At 35.2% G+C, this 22,142-nt stretch overlaps 1 protein-coding gene across 2 annotated transcripts in view; it reads right to left on the minus strand.

The window, feature by feature from the left end:
* Positions 1 to 5,681: 5,681 nt before the first annotated feature.
* Positions 5,682 to 22,142, minus strand: part of LOC131050894 (uncharacterized protein At3g49055) — a 29,949-nt gene continuing 13,488 nt past the window's right edge. For both annotated transcript variants that reach the window (XM_057985197.2, XM_057985198.2), the window contains exon 6: positions 5,682 to 6,397. In XM_057985197.2, the coding sequence (XP_057841180.1) occupies positions 6,041 to 6,397 (357 nt within the window). In that variant the 3' untranslated portion in view covers positions 5,682 to 6,040. The remainder of the gene's footprint in view (positions 6,398 to 22,142) is intronic.

The following is a 22,142-nucleotide window of genomic DNA, read 5'->3' on the forward strand; positions in this document are numbered from 1 at the left end:
CTCAGTTTTAGAAAACCTCAGAATTATTGGATTCATTGACAATTTTACACCCTTTTGTACCAAAAGCAACTTGTAAAACCACATCATTTATATTACTTATAAAATACAAGTTCATTGTTGAACCAAGCATGTCCAACACACCAAATTGAGCTTTAATCCTTCCATCTTTGAACATGAGCTTGACGTTCTTGCAATCTAGAATCTTATGAGATGTATTGCCTACAACGAAGACATCGCCTCTATTGTAGTTCACATGCATAAAAAATCACTTCTTGTGAGTAGTCGTGGAATGAGAATTAATAGGTCATGCATATAACATGCATGCATAACAGAGAATCCCAAGAACATATCTTTAGATTCTTCATAAGGTCTTTGAGTTTGATTCATCACCAAGTTCCTTCTCAGCATTCTTTTCCTTACACAACTTTTAGATATGGCCTATTTTTACACAATTCTAACCTTTCACCTTCAATTTACTAGGATACTTATCTCTTTTCTTCATTCTCGTTCTTTCTCTTTTCCTTCAACTGATCTTTAATGACTGACAACCATAACTTTTGACAATCTCAGATTTAATATTTCTCATGTCCTACTACATTTAAATTATTATATATATTTTTAAATTGTTAAAATTTTAATTTAATATTTTAAATATACCATACAATCCATCATTAACATCTCCCCTCCGCAATATCTACTTATGTGGAGCTCATTTATCTGAATGCATATAATTTCTGAATTTGACTATGTAAAATTTCAACATTCTGAACAACACTAAGTGGAGTTCATTTAATATCAAGATTGCTAATATGTCAAGTATTTTCACCACCTTAGTCTCCAACTAGTGTGGGTAGAATGGAATTTAATTTAAACTTCCCAAGATTTAATCTGCATTGTCTATATGGGTATTTAACCATATATATTCTCAAGGTTGGATGACACCTACTTGGGGAGCTGCTAGAAACACCCTGACCGGACTCTTCTCTTCATTTTTTTTCATTTATTAAATAAATTGAAAATCAGTATACAATTCTATTCTGGTTTTTAATTTATTTAATATACACAAAAAAAAGTCTAATCAAAGTACATTCTTCTGACTGCATTCCAAATTCGCTGTTTAAATTGCTTGTTTAAACGAGTGTTGTATAGATAGAAACTATTGTATATGAGAACACACACCAAGGAAAAGCTCTAAAGATATGGTCTAAGGATAAATCGTGGGCTTTGGTCACTCTGATTTTCTGCAAGCAGGAAGTATGATTTTTTTGAAAATATTGTGAATGTTGAGGACATTATCCTACGGGAACAACTGACTGGTGCCTATGATCTGCCTGGCACTCCATACAAAGAAATTTACTATGATTCAAATGCCTTGGGGAACTAGTCATGCTATGTAAGTGTTATGATGAGCTGGGTAAGTGGAAGAAAATTTATTGATCGGGTTGTTGCAAATTTTTGACGGGCACAACAAAGTATATCTATGCCGTAATATTCTTCACAGAAAAGCTACTTGAAAAGCTAAACACCCTATGGATGATATCTGATAATGTTAAGCGTTTTGGCTAAGAGATTTGAGGTTGTGTAGTCTGCTAGTCTTCAGCCAAAAAAGTCATTTTTTTAAAATGACAGCTTCTCTTTCAAAAGCTGTCTTTTTCGTAACATGAATTAAGTGTCCTGCTAAATGTGCATGGGATTGTTTTCAAATTCCTTCCTATGTGGGTCAGTCTAATAAAATCGTATTGATTTGGCTTGATATCATTTATGGTTCTATATTGTGAACTGTTAAATTGTTAAAGTTTCAAGCAAAATTTTGGTTAGTGCTGTCTACTGAAGTTTTATTTTTCCTCTGGAATGCAAGGAAAAAAAAAATTTCTTAAAAAAAAAATTACAAATAATTGGAAGCAGTCTATGTGCAATTTGACATTTGTGTCTTAATAAGCACCAGAATTTAGGCCTCTTGTGATGCACAAGAACATAGGCCTCTCTCTCTCTCACAACCTAAGTCATCAGGTTCGACCGAATTTGAACCTTGAAGTTCGAAATTCGGCGAACTTGAAAAACCATTAAAAAAATCGATTAAATTCGATTAAATTCGGAAAAAAATTTAGGGTTTGTTAAAGTGTTTTTTAAACTTTTTGGGTTTGCGTTTTAGGGTATTTTTGGCGGATTTTATAAAAAGGCGGCCGCAGAAGTTGCAACCACACCCACACGAGTTGCTAACGGCGCCCTCTTTGCCCGACCGCCACGCGATAGCTAACGGCGCCCACTCTGCTCGGCCGCCACCAGTCGGCGACGCCACCACCAGTGCCGACGCCACCAACTCGCGTCGCCTCCAGTCTACGACGCCACCTGCAGTCCGCGTCGCCACCACCCCGCGACGCCACCAGCCCGCGACGCCACCTGCACTCCGCGACGCCACCGGCTAGCCTCGACACGTCCGCGACCTGCACAGGTATTTTTTTTAATTTTATTATTATTTTTTTTGTTTATAATGTTAAATTGTTAATGTTTAAAAATGTAATATTATATAATATTATATATTTTATGATTTATATTTATATTTTATAATATAATATTATATATTTTTATATTTTATTAATTTTTTTTAGGTTTAATATTTTTTATGTTTAATAATTAATATTAATATGGTGTCAATTTTTTTTATGTTTATAATATTGTTTAATATGGTGTCAATATGATATTAATATGATATTATTATTATATATCTCTGCTTCATTTTTTTATATGATATTAATATGGTGTCAATTTTTTTTATGTTCATAAATTTATAATATTGTTTAATATTATTATTATATAATTTATAATTTTATATTAATGGTTTTTTATTATATTGTTTAATATTATATATTTTTAAAAGGTTGAAATAAAAATAGTGTGTTTTTTAATTTTTCTTTCCAAACATGCAGATTTTCATTTAATGGCTCCTCCCAAATCTCTGAGGCATGGAAGCATGTGACCCGAAATGGAACTCACATCAAATGTAACATATGTTAGGCAAATATCATTGGAACTTTAACAAAGCTTAGGGACCACTTCCTTGCTAATACAGGGAGTCCAGGTGGAGGTGTTCAAGCATGCACAGGTGCGACTCCAGAACTTAAAGCTATTCTAGAGAAAGAGTTGGTTGCTTCAACGGTAGGCAAAATGAAGAAGGCACAAAAGAAACAGAGAATTGAAGGAGATATATCTAGATTCACATCTGCCATGTCTTCCTCTTCTGTGCAATCCGAAGCGGCGAGTGTACCAAAACAAAGTGGAACACTGAACAACTTTTGGAAACCAGTAGAGAAACAACAAGTGGATGATGCAGTTGCTGATTTGTTTTACACAAGTGCTATTCCATTCAATGTTGCGAGAAATCCTCATTTCCGAAATGCAGTTCAGAAAATTGCAGAGTTTGGCAAAGGGTACACACCCCCAGGTTCAGAGGCTATCAGGACAACTCTTCTGCAGAGGTCAAAAGATAGAGTGACTGAAAAATTGGCTGATGTCAAAGCCACTTGGAAGGAAACAGGTTGCACTATATTGAGTGATGGATGGTCAGATATGTGTCAAAGGCCATTGATTAATGTTTTGGTGTCTTGTCCTGAAGGTGTTGTGTTTTTGAAAGTCATTGACACCATGAACCACAAAAAAACTTCAGAGTATATTTTTCAAATATTAGAGGAAGCCATTCTTGAAGTAGGGATGGAAAATGTGGTTCAAGTGGTAACTAATAGTGCAGCAAATTGTGTGGGAGCTGGGAGGCTGATTGTAGAGAAGTACCCACAAATATATTGGAGCCCATGTGCAGCGCATTGTCTCGATTTGTTGCTTCATGACTTGGCTAAATTCCCATGGATAAATGAAGCTATTCATAGAGGGAGAGCAATTGCAAATTTCATATGGAATCATCGTCTCACATTGAGTATTTATAGGCAGCATGCATCAAAGGAATTGTTGAGGCCTTGTGAAACAAGATTTGCTTCATATTATATCACTTTGAAAAGAGTGGTTGAAGAAAAAGCAGCTTTGAGGTCTGTTATATGTTCCAATCAGTGGGAAAGTTCAATGCTTTCTAAAGGCCCCAAGGGGAAGAACATAGAGCAAATCATCCTAAACAACAATTTCTGGGAAAGTGCAGCAAAAGTCTTGCTTGTATGTGAACCAATTGTTGACGTGCTTCGTATGATTGATGGTGACACTCCTTGCCTTGGCATGCTTTATGAAAGCATGGACCAGTGTAAGGAATCTATTCAAAAAGCACTAAACAATGAAGAAGCAGAATATATGCAGATATGGGAGACAGTTGATTGCAGATGGAAAATGATGCACACACCTTTACATGCAGCAGCTTGCTTTTTGGAGCCTAAGTTGTTTTCTATTGATAGAAGGGGTGATAATGAAATCATGGCAGGGCTTTACCAAGCCATTAGTAGGTATGTACCAAATCCAGAAATTGCAGCACTAATCAGAGATCAAAGTTGGCAATACAAGAGAGGAGAAGGGATGTTTGGAGGGGCAGAAGCCAAATATGACTCGCCACGTATGTCTGGATATAGATGGTGGATCTCTTATGGATCATCAGCTCCTGAACTGCAAGAGTTTGCTATTCGAATTTTGAGTCAGGGAGCAAGTTCATCAGCTTGTGAGAGGAACTGGAGTTGCTTTGACCACATCCATTCCAAAAAGAGGAACAAATTGCTGACTGGAAAGTTGGGAGATCTTGTCTATGTTCGCAGCAATTTGAAATTGCTGATGAACAAATCAGCAAAGAACACTTCTTTACAACAAACTCTTGAAGGCATGGCAATGCCAGATGCAGATGAGCCTGACTTTGCAGATGATGAACTGAGTAGTGATACAGATGATGATGATTTGGCATCCCAGCCAAGTGCTCTTGATGACTTAGAGTTATTTTAAAGTTCTAAAGTTTTTGACTGTTATTGTACCTTTTTGACAAAAGAACATCTTTGCGATAGTGAAAGCATATGTTTCCTACAGTTTATATTTTATAAATGTGTCATCTTTTTGTAATGATTTCAAATCTATTTATCAATGTTAAACTATTTATGCAAATTTATAGATATATTACATATATTTATTAAAAAAAAATTTAAAAATTACATATGGCGAATTTAATTCGAATTTTATACATTTCGAATTTTTTCCGCATCGAACTTCATTCGAATTTCAAAGCTGTCGAACTTCGAATTCGAATTCGAACCTGGTGACTTAGCTCACAACATCACAATTATACCTATTACAAGCAGGATGATAAATAACAGTCTCAGTTGAAATGTAAAACCAAGAGATTAGAATGTCACAAGTATAACACATACATCCACAAATAACATATTGTCTGCTCTTATTTTTTAACAAATGTTGTTTCTGAATTTACACAAAAAAGCATGTTGCAGCCTTTTCTATATCGGCGACGAAATGATCTTCCCAGGCTTCATGAAATTCCAGCCATCAATCAATTGAGTGCAGCTCTTTGAAAACCAACAATTGGAGCTACAAACTTCATATGCACGAAAATATTAACAAATAAAATTGAACAATGACTTCCAATGTACAATTTGGAACTAGGGCAAAGAGCCTTGATAAATAACCAGTCTCAGCTGAAATGCAAAACCAAGAGATTAAAACGTCATGAGTATAACACATACACCCACAAATAACACATTGTCTGCTCTTATTTTTTTTTAAATGTTGTTTCTGAATTTACACAAGAAAGAGCATGTTGCAGCCTTTTGTAAATCAGCGGCAAACTGATCTTCCCAGGCTTCATGAAATTCCAGCCATCAACCAATTGAGTGCAGCTCTTTGAAAACCAACAATTGGGGCTACAAACTTCATATGCACGAAAATATTAACAAATAAAATTGAACAATGACTTCAAATGTACAATTTGGAACTAGAGCAAAGAAACTCTTTGTTAATGCACCTTGCAAAGCCCATCCATTCAGATTTTTTCCTCTGAGCAAATCATACAGAAGCCGTAATTTTTTGTCAATTTGGAAGGCAATCAACCTTTTTAAAGGAGAGGGTCTGAAAGCTCCATTTCAGCAGAATTGCCATTTGCATCTCTATAAGCTGTAAAATAAGCTCCAAGTGTACCTGTTCCCAGCCATTGCAAAGGCCAACATGCATATCGCATTCTTCTAATATTCTGTTGCTCATCTCCACCATCTGACTCTTCTAATTGTCTTGTCAGTTCCTCAATCCTTGCCCTTAGTCTAGATGCTCTCTCGTCCGCTAATTGCAATGATTTTTCTGCCGTATCTCTGGCAGCCACAGCAGCTGCTGCCATTTCTTCTTTGGACTTCAATTTGCTATTTGCTTCATCCAATGACTGCCTCATCTCTTCAAGGTCTTGCCTTAGCGTTTTTATCTGTAAGAATAAAAAATTTGTAAACATAGCAAAAATTTGAAATCAATACAAATTCTAAGGTAGAATTTAATGCAGGATTCATCAAAATCCATTTTCATTTATTTTAATCTATGCTCCCCCAAGTTTGTGGGACAGAGATGGCAGGGAATGCATTTCCAGAAGAGCTTTTTAAGGCCATTTTTTAGGGGGAAGCAGGACATAGCTATTAAAAAAACAGAGAAATCTCAAAAATAATGAAATTTCAAATATTCATATGATAACATTGATCAAGCATTCATCATGGACATTATAAAACCTTTGCAAGCATGGATAATTGAATAGGAATTATGATCCTTATATATATATGAGCATGAGTTAATAAAGACATGCCTTACTGGCGTGTGTATTCAGGTGAGGGATTTATTGTTCAAGTTTTCCTGAAGCCTTCAAAACTGCATGTTCTGCTGTCAAACTTATTAGCAATAAGGAATGGTTGAGTAAAAAGATAACTGGTTATGTTCCAGCTTGACCTCAGCTGGGATATTAATAGATGGGCAAAATTGATATATTTTTTCATTATGAGAGTGGCATTTCCTGCCAACTATGACTTAACTCGTATTCTGCAGTATAATGAATGTAGCATGTCAACTTTGTCTATGGCAGTCCTCCTATAATTAATTGGTTGTCCAGTGTATGAAACAAGATGATATTTGATTATGACTTCAACTACGAAGATGCAAAGATCTGCAACAGGGGATATGTATTTTTTACATGTAATCATGATTAATCGTTGGCCTATTACTTGGTCAGAATTATAGTTACAATTGCCGGAATCATGCTAAATGATGTAGCTCTGTAATGATTGAGTTATCAAGGTCAAAGCATGGATATAGCACAAAAGATGAGTGTGGGTTGTCTTTGCTTCATGTCAAAAAGGTCTAGACAAATGACTTGAAAACTTTAGATAAATCCGAGGGTTGCAAACTCTATCAGACAATAAGGTTTTGATCTTTTCTAATCATTGTTCAGTGTTAGTACCGTTTAAGCAGTAGCCACAAAATCTTTTAGTGTGGGGGCATAATCTTTTCACTTAATCCTGATTGATAAGAGTATTTGTTAACATGAATGCTTTTTGATGTTTTGCAAATCTTAGATGGGCATTTCATAAATCAAACATGCATTGAAAAGTTGTAAGCTTTAAAAAAATGAACTAAAATGTGTTTAGGCCAGAGGGTGCGTCATGCCAGTCCTAACTGTACTGGGGACAGCTAACCACCCCATAACGTACCTAAGAATTCCTTATAAAATTTGCACCTACTAGAGACATTTCTGAATTTCTTACAAAATAGGTGATGGAGGGTGGACATTCTCTACCTGTCCCTGAAACATCCCTTGTGAGGGATAGTCATATTTGGTAGTGGTCACGTCCCCTATGAGCATAGACTTCAACCTATCTTGTCTTGATATGTGTATGCTTCTGGATTCGATTGTGTGAGTTTTTTTGCATCAACATTTTGGATCACACTCTGTGATCCATCATCCGAAACGTTGATGAAAAAAAACTCACACAATCGAATCAAGAAGCATACACATATTTAGACTGATGGATTGTGGAAATCTACTGGCATTGGCTATCTTGTCTTGTTGGAAAGATTACAATGTATGATATAGTATTTGCTTACATTTTTTTATTACGGGGGTAAAAGAGGGATTACATAAAAAGTTGATACCTAAAAGCTTACCATTCCTGGTACAAGTGTCGATATGGGTATGGGTTTGGATATATGTGTGTGTGTGAGCATACATGTACATGTATGTATTAAATAAATTAAAATTATATAACCTATACTCATAATTGCCAATAAACAAAATATTTAAATATCTAATAATTTGCAAAAATGAAAATACTTATAAATTCATAATTCAGTGATTCGTCGAATGTCTATACACAATGAAAATTATAATTTTAATAATCTTCATGTTGCTCTTCAACAAAAGCATCAAAATCAACATTTGGTTCAATTTCACTTGAAACACAATGAGTTATAATGTCACTTCCACTTGCCATGCATTGTACAAGTTGCCTCGTCTAAAGAGATTTATGGGAAGTTGTGTAACAATAACATTTAAGTCAACGCACTTGAGAGTTAGATCCCAATTCCTCGTCACCCCCTCGTTGTAATTCCTAATAACTAGTGGGGATATGAGAGTGGAAACCCCAATGGTGTTGAGGAGCTGAAATCAAGTTTTTTATGTGATGAGATCCTAATAACTAGTGGCAGTTTGAGAGTGGAGACTCCAATAGGGTTGAGGGTAAGCACCTCTCATGGAAGTTTGGGTGCAAAACTCCAAACAAGGTAGAGGTGCAGCACCCCTCGTGGGGGTTTGTTGGCAATATCCCTAGTAGGATTGAAATGCCCTTAGCAGGGTTGAGGAGCAGTGGCCCTCGTGGGGGTTTGTAGGCAATGCCCCCAATAGGGTCGAGGGCAACACTCCTCATGGGGCGGCACCCTTGGTGTGTTCCTTGTCGCAATATAGGTTAGGGTTGAGGGGTAGAGCCCTTGCCACCAAGTCCAATTTAAGGCATTTAAAACCACACAAACCTTTGACACATGCCATATTTCACAATTTTATCACTTAAGGGTGAAATTAGGTACATGGGCACTTTTTTGTTTACTAGAATGTTATAAAAAATATTATTTTTTGGTCGCAACACTTGGATTTACCGAGGTTCAGCCCAAGTTCGCCCAAGGTTCCTCCCGGGCACATAGGGTACCCTATGAGATTTTTTGTGAAGGATCAATAAGAAACTTGGAGTGTTTAAGAAGGACCTTAGGCAAACCCAAAAGAGAGCCAACTCGGGACCCAAACCCATATGGGTACAATGGGCATTCCAACGGGTCACAGTAACATAGCATAAAAGACAAACAATTAAAACATCTAAATGTTGTTCTAAACACCATTACCATAAACAAAGGTACAATCACATGATGAAGAGAGAGCATAGCAATTGTGAAACATAATAAGAAGCATGTGCACAAACTTAATTAGAAGATAAGAGTAAGTCCCTTGATCTTATTGCATAAAATTTACATGGTTTTGTTAACCATTCACATTTTAGAAAAGGCAAATTTTGCATGATAAAGAAGCAAACAAACTTAATTAGAAGGTAAGAGTAAGTCCCTTGATCTTATTGCATAAAATTTACGTGGTTTTCTTAACCATTCACATTTTAGAAAAAGCAAAGTTTGCATGATAAAGAAGCAAACATACTTTGGCCATATCTCTTACATCACAATATTGTGTTTGCAAAAATTTTTAGTGAAAGATTTTAATTTCCAGAATAAACACTTCTAGAGGTGAAAAGACTACAATGCTTCAAACTCAATTTCAAAACAGCATCCAACCCTCTTAATTAGGACAAATCGGGAAGAACATTGTGTCTGATTCCACTGAGGTTTGTAATTTTATATCTATTACAAGATGACAATATATGATACTAAAACCACACAATCACCAGGTTGGCCTTGATAAACACCAAAAATAGACCTTCAAGCATGCTTCAGACATATGCAGCAATTTTCTTCTTTTATGATACAATAAAAGATTAATCCTACAGAATTGGATTAAATCATGAATAATGCATTCTGTAACCTAAACAAGAGGACAGATCAAGAAAGGGCAACACATAAATTTTAAGTCACAAATAAGCCATTTTGTTTACTTCATCTAATTTTTTTATCTAATTTACCGGGTTCTTCCCCCTGATCCCCCCCCCCAGTCCTGGTCCAATTCGATTCAGGTCTAGGTTCGGAGCAGGCACACCTTTGGGTTCGAGAAATCTGTGAATTCGGCATCTCGAAATTCCTCTTGCTCCGTCATGGCTTGGAAAAGCTTAAAAATGGCTAGCATTTTTTAGGGTTTGTGTTTTAACGTTTTTCCTGTGTTTTACCACCAAGTGCTCGCTATTTTCTGCTATTTTACTCGTGACAAGCTAGGTCAAAACTGGAGTATTTCATATATCTTGATTGTCTAAATCAATATTTTTATATTTCATATAGTATATTCAAATATCATATATTAATAACTTTTATCTAAGATACGGGATTCTCCTGGGTGGGCTTGGATTCGGGTCCTGCTTCTCTTTGGGTCTTGGTTCAAGCCTGGTCCTCCATGGATTCCCCCTGGGTTCCTCCCAGGCAGCTGGGTCCTCTGTGGGTCCTGGATTTTTTTGCAATTTTGGTACCTAGTCTATTCCTTCAACCTGCAGTTCTGTAGCCTCTTTTGGTGTCCACATCTAATACCTTATTTGGCTGGAAATTATGTATTTCGAATTTGGAATTTGCATAAAGGGGTGACTTTGATTTGGCATGTACCTTGAATCTACTAGCTTTGGCGCTTTTGGCACCTAGAGGTCAATCTGAAGTTTGAGTTTCATTTGCCATTTCAACCAGCAAGGGCGGACATCAATATTAGCAACAAATTGAAGGCATGTCAAAGTAATTTTTCACTGACTTGAATGTAGTGGGGCTCAATAGCAAATAAAACTCATACTGGCATGGATTGCAGGCTTAGTTTTTTATTTAACATGGGCGGCAAAAGGTGGCAAAAATCAGATTTAGATGTGTCTTGCATTTCAACTACTTTCTATTTTCCATTAATAGAATATTAATGACATTTTGAAACTTGAATATTATCTTTTTTGCAAATTATGAATATAATATTACATTTAGTATTTACGATATATGAATATTTATTGGCAATTATGGATTTGTCATTTATCATTTATGTATGGGAAAGTTACATTGTATATTTGTATGCATTGTATCATTGTAATAATCAATAATGGTAGTGATAGTTGATATAATTATATTTTATAATTTTGATGTTTGAACATATATATATATAATTAAAATATATATATATACGGACGTATCCATGCCCATACCCGAATCAGTAACTTAGACTTTCATATTTCATATATTATATTGAATATTCATATACTTTAATTATATAATAATATATATTATTATTATATATTATTTATTAATATAATATTACATATAATATATAATTTTATATTGTTTTTATGCTAACGAACCCAAACCCTTTTTCAAAATTTTATCGAACCGGCGAACCGGGTTCTCGAACCTGAACCGGTGCCCAAACCCAAACTGGCAACTTAGTTTTTTATTCTAATGTTAAAAAAACAGAATACGTCAGCAGTCCTCTATCATTAATTCAATAATAGCATGAAGAACCAGATTTGCAAGAATAGTGCATGCTGAATCTTATTTAGATCTTGTGGTGAGAACCGAGATAAGTAATAAAGGGCTCATAAATCCAATATTGTATAGTGTAGGCCAAGAGTTGGTCAGTTGACATTTTCAATACTGTCTATCCTAATGCATCTGACTAAAACTATGGTTCATCCTTAAATGATGTAGATGGCTACATGCCATCTTCGATTTCCTAATCTAAAAGGAAGCAGGCAGTTCATTGTGGCCAACATGTGAGAGATCTAACTCCTGCCAAGTGTCCATGCCACATTATTGCAGAAGTCATAGCATTTCTTTTATATTTGTTGAGAATAGGCCATGGCACTTGCTCACTCCAACAACTTGAACAGTTAGCCCCTAGTAATTTCAATATCTCAAATGTCACTTCAGCATAAACACATGTAAAAAGTAAAATAAACAATATATAGTACATGATCTACCATATTTAGGGTCATCTTCGTAGTTCCTCATTCTGGAAAACAGATAGTTGCTTGAGTAGACAAATTCCAACAACTTCTTTTTAGAAGACATAAATTGAAACTCACCTTGCCATCAACTAAACAAAGGGTTATGCACAATCATAGTATCATAAGTTCATAAATACCACCTAAAATCAACTAATCTCCTCACTACTGAAAGTTCAAATAATCCTGTGTTTCAGCAATAAACATCAATCTACTGTGTGAATAAGCATCCTGAATTTTATTTTTAGGCTCACTTTGAAACTCTTTTTAGCAAAAAGACATTTTCATTTTCATTATCTTTGGAGAATAATTTTTAAAACTCTGTTCATTAGAACTGTGAACTCAGAGTACACTCCCAACAATCAAGCAGTCCTCACCCCAAAACATTCTTATCATCTTGTATTTTGAAAATGGACGGTGCTGCCTACAGTGCAAATGACCATCCCAATTCCCATATTTAGGCTCATCCTCATATTTATAATTTTAAAAAAACGGGGAAAGAAAAAAAAAATCTTGCCAAAGTTTACTTAAGCTTTAAAATCTCAGCTGATGCTCTGTAATTGATCTAGATAAGCCAATGGGATAATAAATAGAAAATATTAATGGTTATTACATAGGTTCACCTTCTAAACTTTACTTGCAGCTAAACTGAGAGAATCATAATTTAACTTCCCTTCAACAAGAAAGATAGACTATCCTGCTTCAAACCACTCATATCAAGTTGTAGATCTGTACATATTTCTTTTAATTCTACACTACCTCAATATTGCATAGAAATGTATTCAATTAAATAGTTCTACAAAACAATACCCACAAATTCCTTTAATGTTGAGTTTTCCACATCCATAAGGCCTACACTTAGGGTGAGATATATAAATGATTGTGTTGCAATCGTCCACTGATCACCATAGAAACTGAAGATGAAACTGGCAATATATATTGGTAATGCTACAACTAGTTATTGAAAGAAAAATCCTGAAATTTATACAAAGTCTAAAACTAATGGAAATCCAAAATTGCTAGAAATTAAACCTGAAGCTTTAGTAAAACACAACCATGTAACTCTTAAATTAAACTCAAACCTATGGACAATGAAATTGGAGCTGAATTGTTTTCCAAGGCTTGGAAGGAAAACAGAGTTTCTTCGTCACTAAAAATAAATGAACATTTCATTAAAAAGGATAATTGTAGAACAGAGGTATGCCAGATGCCATACCAAGCCAAATCCAAAAATATCATGGACACTGTCTTGGTCAAATACAATCAAAAGACATATACTGCAAGAGCTTTTTCCTGAAATCTATATTCTTATGGCCTTAGGGTCTTTTTATGATCAGCTTCCTTCTAGTGAACTTTTCCCCTTGAGAATGTGGGATGATTTAGTGGGATGATTTAGTGTAAACTTTCTGAACCAAAACCTGTAGACTCAGAAGGTGCAATGCTTTGTACTGAAGCTTATTATTAATCCACATTGTAACAGTCCCCCTCCTTGAATTTCTTTTTCCCTTAAGCAATCATAATGCTGGGTGCTACAGTATTTCTGGATCCTGACACATGGCATCCTCCAACAGCAAAATACTTTCAATTGAGATTCTGATTGTACCTTTGCCCTTTACTTCTTTTCTCAAGATGCCAATATTCATTATGGAGTCTAAACATATCCATCATCAAGGGGAGGCAAAGTGCTAAAAGTTTTCGATTTCTGCACTACTACCATTTTCAGGCATGCGATATCAAAAGTATTATGCAATTAAGCTTCTGCAGGAAACTCAAGTTGCAACCTTTCCCTTGCAGGCCAGAATCTTGTAGGTCCCATAGTATCAAGTCCTGGTTTTTTCAGCTTTCTTTCCAATAAGATATTTCTGCTTATGGAGTTCTAACTTCAACAAGAAACAGTCACCTGCCTCATACTATAACTTTTATACAGATCTTGTGAGAATTCGTCATATCATGGACCACCTTCAAGATTACTTCAGTTGATTTGAAATCTGCTGATTTTCTTCAAGGAAATCAGACAGGACAAACTAGTGAATCTTCAATGAACCCATCAATCAATAGAGAAGGATCATAACTATACATGGATTTAAACATTGACATCCTAATAGATGTATGATCTGTTGTGTTATACCAATTCCCTGCCAAATGCAACCATTTTGACCAAGAGGTTTGCTGATCCAACATAATTTCTCAAATTCCCCTCTAGACACCAGTTAACAATTTCAATTTGCTCATCCATTTGACAGTGATAGCTAGTGCTTGGAGTTAAATTGTGCTAACATTTTAAACAAATCCTTTCAAAAATTACTTGTAAATATTGGGTCTCAATCAATAACAATGTTCTTTTAAGGAACACACAAGCTATAAATGTGCTCCATAAATAGTTGAACAACTAGTGAAGCGTTATCAATGCCTGCAACATCTGTAGAAATAAAATGGGCATACTTTGCAATCAATCAACCACAACATAAATTGAGTTAAATCCTCCCATCTCTGGTAGATTGCCAATAAAGCCCATGATAACGGATTCTCATTTTTGGATGGCAGTGGACAAGAGCTGCAAGATATCTGTATTTTTCATATTCCCCATTTTATTCCTTTGGCAGATTTGACATGAACACACAATTTTTTGTAACTTTTAATCCCATCCAAAATAATTGCTTCTTATCTTGTAGTGTCTTAGAAAACCAATTGGGAACACCAACAAGAATAATATTATTTTCATACCTGCATTTTAAATTTTGAATTGAATATAAGATATATGAAATTCTGATAAAATATCAGATCACCTGAAACATAGCAAAGGTCATCTCATCTAATGCAGATTGAACTACTACTTTTTCCTTCCATCTTGAAGCACTGATATTGCATGTGCCTCAGGTAGCCTTGAAAAGGAATTATCATCATCACCATGTTCTTATATTGAATGCCAAAATCATAACCTTGTAGTTTGTTTATCAATTTCACTTTCTGTCTGCTCAGATTCTTTTGAGATTACAAATGTTTCAGACGATTTCTCTATAGAAAGCAAAAGGGCTAACACTAACAATATATTCATAAAAGATTCTTCTTCTTATTCAATTTTCTGCTTTCAAAAGCAATGGGTTGCTGATTTTGTATGACTCTACCTAAAGCATCACATTCCACTATAAAGGGCTGTGAATGATCTTGAAGTGAAAATAAAGGCTACAAGTCATTACCTTCGTATTTTGGAATGCTACTTCTACTGACTCATCCATTTGAAGTGACTTTTTGGTAAGATAAAGAAGTACCAAGAGACCTCTAAACCTCTTGACAAATTTCCCATATAAACTGCATGACTCACTAAATCTTCTAAATTGAGAGTCATGTTTCTGGAAATTGACAAATCAAGAATAGCTTGAATCTTAGCCATATCAAGCTTGGCTCCCTCCTTACTAATTAATGCCACAAATACAAGCTCTCTCTTTGTAAAGTAACAATTTGATTTAGTTGCAAATAATCAAGATTTCTGAAACAGATATCAAATGCTTCAAATGCTCCTCCATAATTTTTCTATAAACTAGAATATAATCAAAGAAAGAAAACAAACATCGGTTGGCCTGAAAGGCATCATCCAAACCAATTCATAGTGATCATAATGAGTTCTAATATTGTCTTAAATTGGTCACATTCCCTCACCACCACCAGATCTCAAATCAATTTTTGTAAACACTACTGCCCCATGCAGTTCAACCAATAGTTCAGCTATTTGTGGAATAAGACAGTTCACGGTAGTCTTTTAATTCAACTCCATGAAGTCAAACATGAATGGAATTGACCATACCTTTTCTACTAAACACTAGCATGAGGGGCAAAATTCTTTGTGTACTATAACAGGTTTGAACACTAGTTCCAACTCCATAATGTGTTCTTGCATTCTATATAGAGGTGGCACTGGTGGTAGGTCCTTGAAAACAATTGCATATTCATTAATCAGCTGCTGCACTTTCTTCTATCCATCCATAATTTGTATTTTGACTTTGACATTGAAAGATATAACTTATCCTTTGCAAGTTGTTTGGCCATTAACGAGCTAAAACCAATTTGCTTGCAGCTGTTGGAAGCCCTCTAATTATAATCAGCTGCTATCTGTACTCAAATTTGATGTGCAGGTCATCAAGTTTCATCTGAAATTCATACATGGTCTTCAGCGTTTGCAGTCCTACAACTACATCAATCCATACCAGAGCCAGCATATAAAAACCAAAAATTAGTTCACAGTTATCCAGAAGTAACTTCAAGCCTTTAATCATTTCCTTGCATTTCACAGATGTCACCAATCTTGTGATGTGACAACCCTCAAACTTGTAGATGCCACCAATCTTGCATCTATGAAATTATGTGGGGTTTGATGTTTGGTGATACCCATCATGGCAGGAAGTGAAATAGTTGGTACTTAATGCTCATCTTGATTCACTATGTGGATCATTTCTTCCAAATCATAAGGATTCTTCCATGAGATTAACACTTGTGCATAAATCAGCAACAAAGACAGGTTTACTATTCTTTCCTTTAACTGTTCAGCAACCGAATTAAGGAAAAAAATAGTTTTTATAATATTTTTTATTTCTTACTTTGCACCCAGGCTAATTTTAGGGCATAATTCCTGCATTAAATTGACTCCCAACCTCCTCCAAATAGGGTTCTGCTTGCTGGATGGCTTCTTTAAGAGTGACAAGCTTCAAAGCATTGATTACCTTCTATGCAGCCTGTCAATTATCCATACACATGGCGAATGCCCTTTGTGTAGAGACATTCTCCATTACCAAGCTAGCTTTAGTGAAATCAATAAAACTTTTATGCCATTGTTCTTTGGTGCTTCATATTTTGCCATTTTGGTAAACAAACAAGTAATCTTCTAGTTTGTAGACTGTAGACCTCAAAATTACAATAAACCTATATATCTACCAAATGGCTGCAAATTTTTCAGCAATTTTATAAACTGAAGATGGAGAATTATATAAAGAAGCTACAGTCTAGAAATCAGGTGTTTATCATCAATATTTTTCAAGTTTTAGAAATTTATGATTTTTCATAAAATCGCTTTCTAAGTCGCAAATCAAGGAATTTTTCTAAAATTTTTACATTTCTGAAAAGCTCATCAAAACTCATCAAGGGTCTATTAATGTCACTTTTTAATTTGAAGCTGACCATATTATGTTTTTGTCAGATCAAACTTGGGTCAATTGGATTTGATAGAATGGTTATCTATTGAAACTATTTTTTTTAAAACCCTAATTTCAATGGAGGTTCTTAATTTTGATGGAAGTGGAGACGCATTGGAATGGTGGTACAAATATAAAATAGCTCATGATAAACATATAACATGGAAATTGATTTTCACAACGTTTAAAAGGTGAAGCTTAGCAATGGAATAGACCATTGTATAAGGATATTTCTTTTTTGGATGAACTACGACAAGCTTTCTTAGATAGATGGTCTCCAAAAAAAGAAGAGAAAGAAGAGGAGTAAGACAAAGAAGAAAAGAAAGAGGAAGAAAGTAGAGAAAAGGAAGAAGAGGAGGAAGAATAAAAAGAATATGCAGAAGGAGAAAACTTAGGAGGAGATGCTGCAGGTGCATGCACTTTAGCTCCAAAAAGGAAGATTCAATCTTTCTTTTTCATGGATGCATTCAAAAGGAAAAGGCCACTATCTCAATAAACCCTAGCAGCAAGTATAATTTCATTAGCATGGAGTTAACCAAGAAGCTACATGTGCAAGCAAAGAACATCAAGGACAGTCAAATATTAGGTATGGATATTCAAATTTTTGAAAATTTAAAGCTCTCTATGGATAGATATGTGCATTCAAACTTTCATGCTTTGAATATGGATGGGTTGGACATTGTTCTTAGTTATCCTTGACTAGAATCTTTGGGAACAGTAAAATATCGATCTGCAAAACAAGTTCATGAAGCTTTCATATAGAAGGAAAACAGTTACATTACAGAGAATATTACACATAAAGAAGTCCAAAAGAAAGTAAAGGAAGAGCAAGTTCAGGAATCTCATGAGGATTGTAACAAATAATTCTACTAAGGAATAAATAAAACAAGTGGCAAAGAAAATCAAAGTACTATTGTAATATTAGTTTATAATGGTCAATTAAGTCACTAGGATAGACTTTAAGAAAAAAAAATTTCATTTAGATAAAGTTCTTATCATCTGCTTTCTTAGCAGTCATCTTGTCCTTGTTGGATGGATCTTTGTAACTCTTATTTAAAGAGACTGTTGCTCGTTAGTAAATATTGAATATTTTGGTAATCATTCTCTGTGTTATTACTTTCTGTAATATGGTATCAGAGCTCGAGTTTCTTAAATCTTGGGATCGATGGAGGCATGAATTCTATGGATTGATGTAGTGACGAATTTGTACACACATGACACATAAGAATGTGCCATAAAAACGTACAACCAGCCAAGAATGGCATCATATTTGTAATAACTTGCAACAATTGTACTATTTAGCTTCTTCTCATGTTTCAGGGACAAAACATGTCAAGTGGGGATGGCAAGTTATGTACCTAGGGATGTGCTATTATAGTATATTTGGGTGGATGAAGATGCTGACATGTGGCACACATCCCTTAAGTTAGCTGTTTTGGGTCATGTGAATAACTTATGTAATTGATTATATCAAGAGTTGAATAAGCCTTTATTAGGATTACCCTTCCATTGTATTATTAGAGGTCTATATAAGGCGATTATCATTGTAAGATATGTGTGGAGTATGATATTGTATTTGGGATATCTTGGAGATATAGCGTGGAGTGGCTTCTTTCATAAGGTGTATTGTATGGTCTTACCCTACCTTAAGGATTTACTATATTTTTGCATATATTGGATATTAGGGCATCTTGGCCCACAAACATCTCATGTTGGGTGAGATCTATCTTTTGCATCCTATCATTTCTATTATTATATGTGTGGATCTTATCAAAAACAGATTATCCTAGAGTTTGAAGTATAGCAAAAATAGGGACAAGCAATATGATGAAACATTTCTTTGATTCACTCCCTAATAATAGCTACTGTAGAAGCAATATATTCACACATTTTGTGTTGAACAAGCCATATACAATAATCAATATCTGACAGTTTTATTCAAAGTATCAAAACTTGCCGCAAGTCAGGGGAGTTTCCCAAGTTGGCGAGTCGAGTGAAGCTCGACGAGTTTTGGTAGCTCGTGACTCGGACTTGGCTATTTTTTCGCATAACTCGCATGACTCGCGAGTCAGGCGAGTTATGGACAAACTCGCCGAGTCCGAGGTCCAGGACTCGCGCCACAGCAGGTCACGTTTTGACTTGCAAAAAACAAAAAAAACAAAAGTTTTTTGACCAAGCAAATAGAGAGGCTGAGGTTGTGGCTATGGCAGAGGAGGAGGATAGAGCACGATCCGGCACAAGCACAACTGACGTTGATCATTGTGGCACCTCACAGGCGGAGACTATGGCTACTCAATCATCCAAGACCTATCTTAGATGCCTTTGTAGGAGGCAGACAGACTACTCTAAGGGTTAGGCTGAGGATGAGCTAGAGCCTGAGCCTGAGACTTATTTTTGTTTACAGTTACATATATGTTTGGGAACATTTGATGTCATGGATTTTATATACATTTGACAACATTTATAACTCTATATATCTATGTTTTCTATTTCCTTCAGCTACACATTTCTACACATGTGATGGATGTATGTTTATGTATGTGATCAAATTAGCTTCTATTTGATGATGTTATAGTGTCTTTAAGCTTTATTCAATACTGGGTGCATGAAACAAGTTTTAAATCGTTAAAAATCTCTAAATTTCAAGGGTTTTTTTTATTTTGCCGAGTCATAGCCGAGTCACGAGTCGAGTCGGCCTTGCCGAGTCCGAGTCTGGGAACTTTGGTTTTATTTGAGAAAACTTCTTAAACATCAATGACAAATGTAGACTTGCATCCAAAATCACTACCCTTAGTACAGAAATTGGAAGGCACCACCATTGACAATAGTAAAAGTGAACAACCTAGGGTGGGACAATGAATTGATGAAAAGATGTAATGAACTAAAGCCGCCCCCTCCTCATTCATGAGGCTAGTCAATCGAATCCAACATCAATTTTGAGGACAAAAGTGTATTGGATCGCACCATTAAAGGGCTGGAGTAAGCTCAAGTCTGATGGAGCTTCTAGAACAAATCCCAATGCCTCTGAGGCGGGATGCATTTTGAAAAATCACAAAGGATTGGTAGTTGGTTTTTCTTTGATGTGGCTAGTTGATGGAACAAATAATGAAACAGAGACCTAGGTGTTGCTCTTAGGACTTCAAATGTGTGAGATTTTTGGTATTAAGAAGTTGCAAGTGGAGGGCAATTTCATGATCATATAAAATGCCATAAAGAAAAAGGTAACTCTGAATTAAAAAATATATAGAATTTCAAATCAAATTTCCCCTCTTCTTACTTGTTTGAGAGACTATACAATTAATCATGTGTATAAAGAGAACAATGCTCTCACAAATAAATTGGCCATTTTTGCTATCAATATTGAGAAGGGGTGGTTGGTTGGCAAGTGTGTGCATAGGTGGAAGGAATTGAAGTTAAATTGCTCTTCGCTTATGGTATGGTACTTGCTTCATTATGGAAAGACATGAGAGATTGTGAGACAGGGTTTGCAATGCTGCACCTCTTTTTCATTCGTGTCAACATTGCACTACTAAGAAGATGAACACCACAATGAAGTTAATAGCAAAGAAGAGACAAATTTCTTTTTTAGTGGAAATTTTTTAATCTTTGTTTAAGAAAGGTGTTCAAGATTAGTGCTTAAATCATGATATATGCAGTGTGGGTGATGTTGGCAAGCTCTTCCTTACCATGGTGCATAACATGAACATTTCTTCAATGTTTGTAGCAATGTTCTTGGAAGCCAAGGAATCAAACGAGGTTGTTGATACAAATGTTGGGTTTCATCCAAGCAAAGGATATTGGTCAGTTTCCAATCTTGTCCTAGCAGCTCACCAGATTCCCTTCATATCGTAGCAATTCGGTTAAATGGTGAAACATGCAAACATTAATCAAAGTGCAGAATCAAATTCCATAAATTTTCCATAATGATGATGATTTTGCCAAAAGTGACGTGGAGGAGGATGGCACTAAGGAAGTTTTAAAATAGTTTTCTATAAATAATGTGATTAAATGATGTATATAGTTGTAGACAATATTGTCTAGTTATAGCTAGTAGTATGTATATGATGTTGTATATTCATGCTTGACTCCCAAAAGAGGTTTTTATTTAACAGTACCCCACTAGGGATTTTGCAAAGTAGTCCTCACAAAGGGAACAGCTGAAACTGATGTGTTTTTCTCTTGTTCTATGCATGGGCATGGCCCCCTAGGCCAATTTCACCTAGCATAACATAAAGATGAAGTACCAAATATGTAACCAAATCTTGTCTTTCCATAAGTAATGGTGTTTCTTTTATTTATTTTTTTGCATATATATATCTATATCTATATGTATGTATGTATATATGTATGTATGTATATATATATATATATATAGTATGACTATATCCAAGCCAATGTTGAACCCAAGTTTTAAAAAAATGGCAAACCACCATACCAAACCTAGGTAGAAATATATATGTATGTCAAATCTTGTCTTTCCATAAGTAATGGTGTTTGTTTTATTTATTTTTTTGCATATATATATATATATGTATGTATATATATATATATAGTATGACTGTATCCAAGCCAATGTTGAACCCAAGTTTTAAAAAAATGGCAAACCACTATACCAAACCTAGGTAGAAATAACCACCGCCAAACTATCACATTGAAACCTGAATTGGCAACATATGCATAGGCATAGATTTAAAGAAAAGCTAGTCTTTGGTGCCTTGGCCAAGGTATACATAAGGTTTTCTTAGCCAACACTATTTTAATGGGAGATTATACATTCAATAAACGGCTGTATCCACCTTCTACCAAACTTGACACTAAACAAACACTACTTTGTTCATGA

Source organism: Cryptomeria japonica, chromosome 10, assembly GCF_030272615.1.
Source record: "Cryptomeria japonica chromosome 10, Sugi_1.0, whole genome shotgun sequence".
Taxonomy (NCBI): Eukaryota; Viridiplantae; Streptophyta; class Pinopsida; order Cupressales; family Cupressaceae; genus Cryptomeria; species Cryptomeria japonica.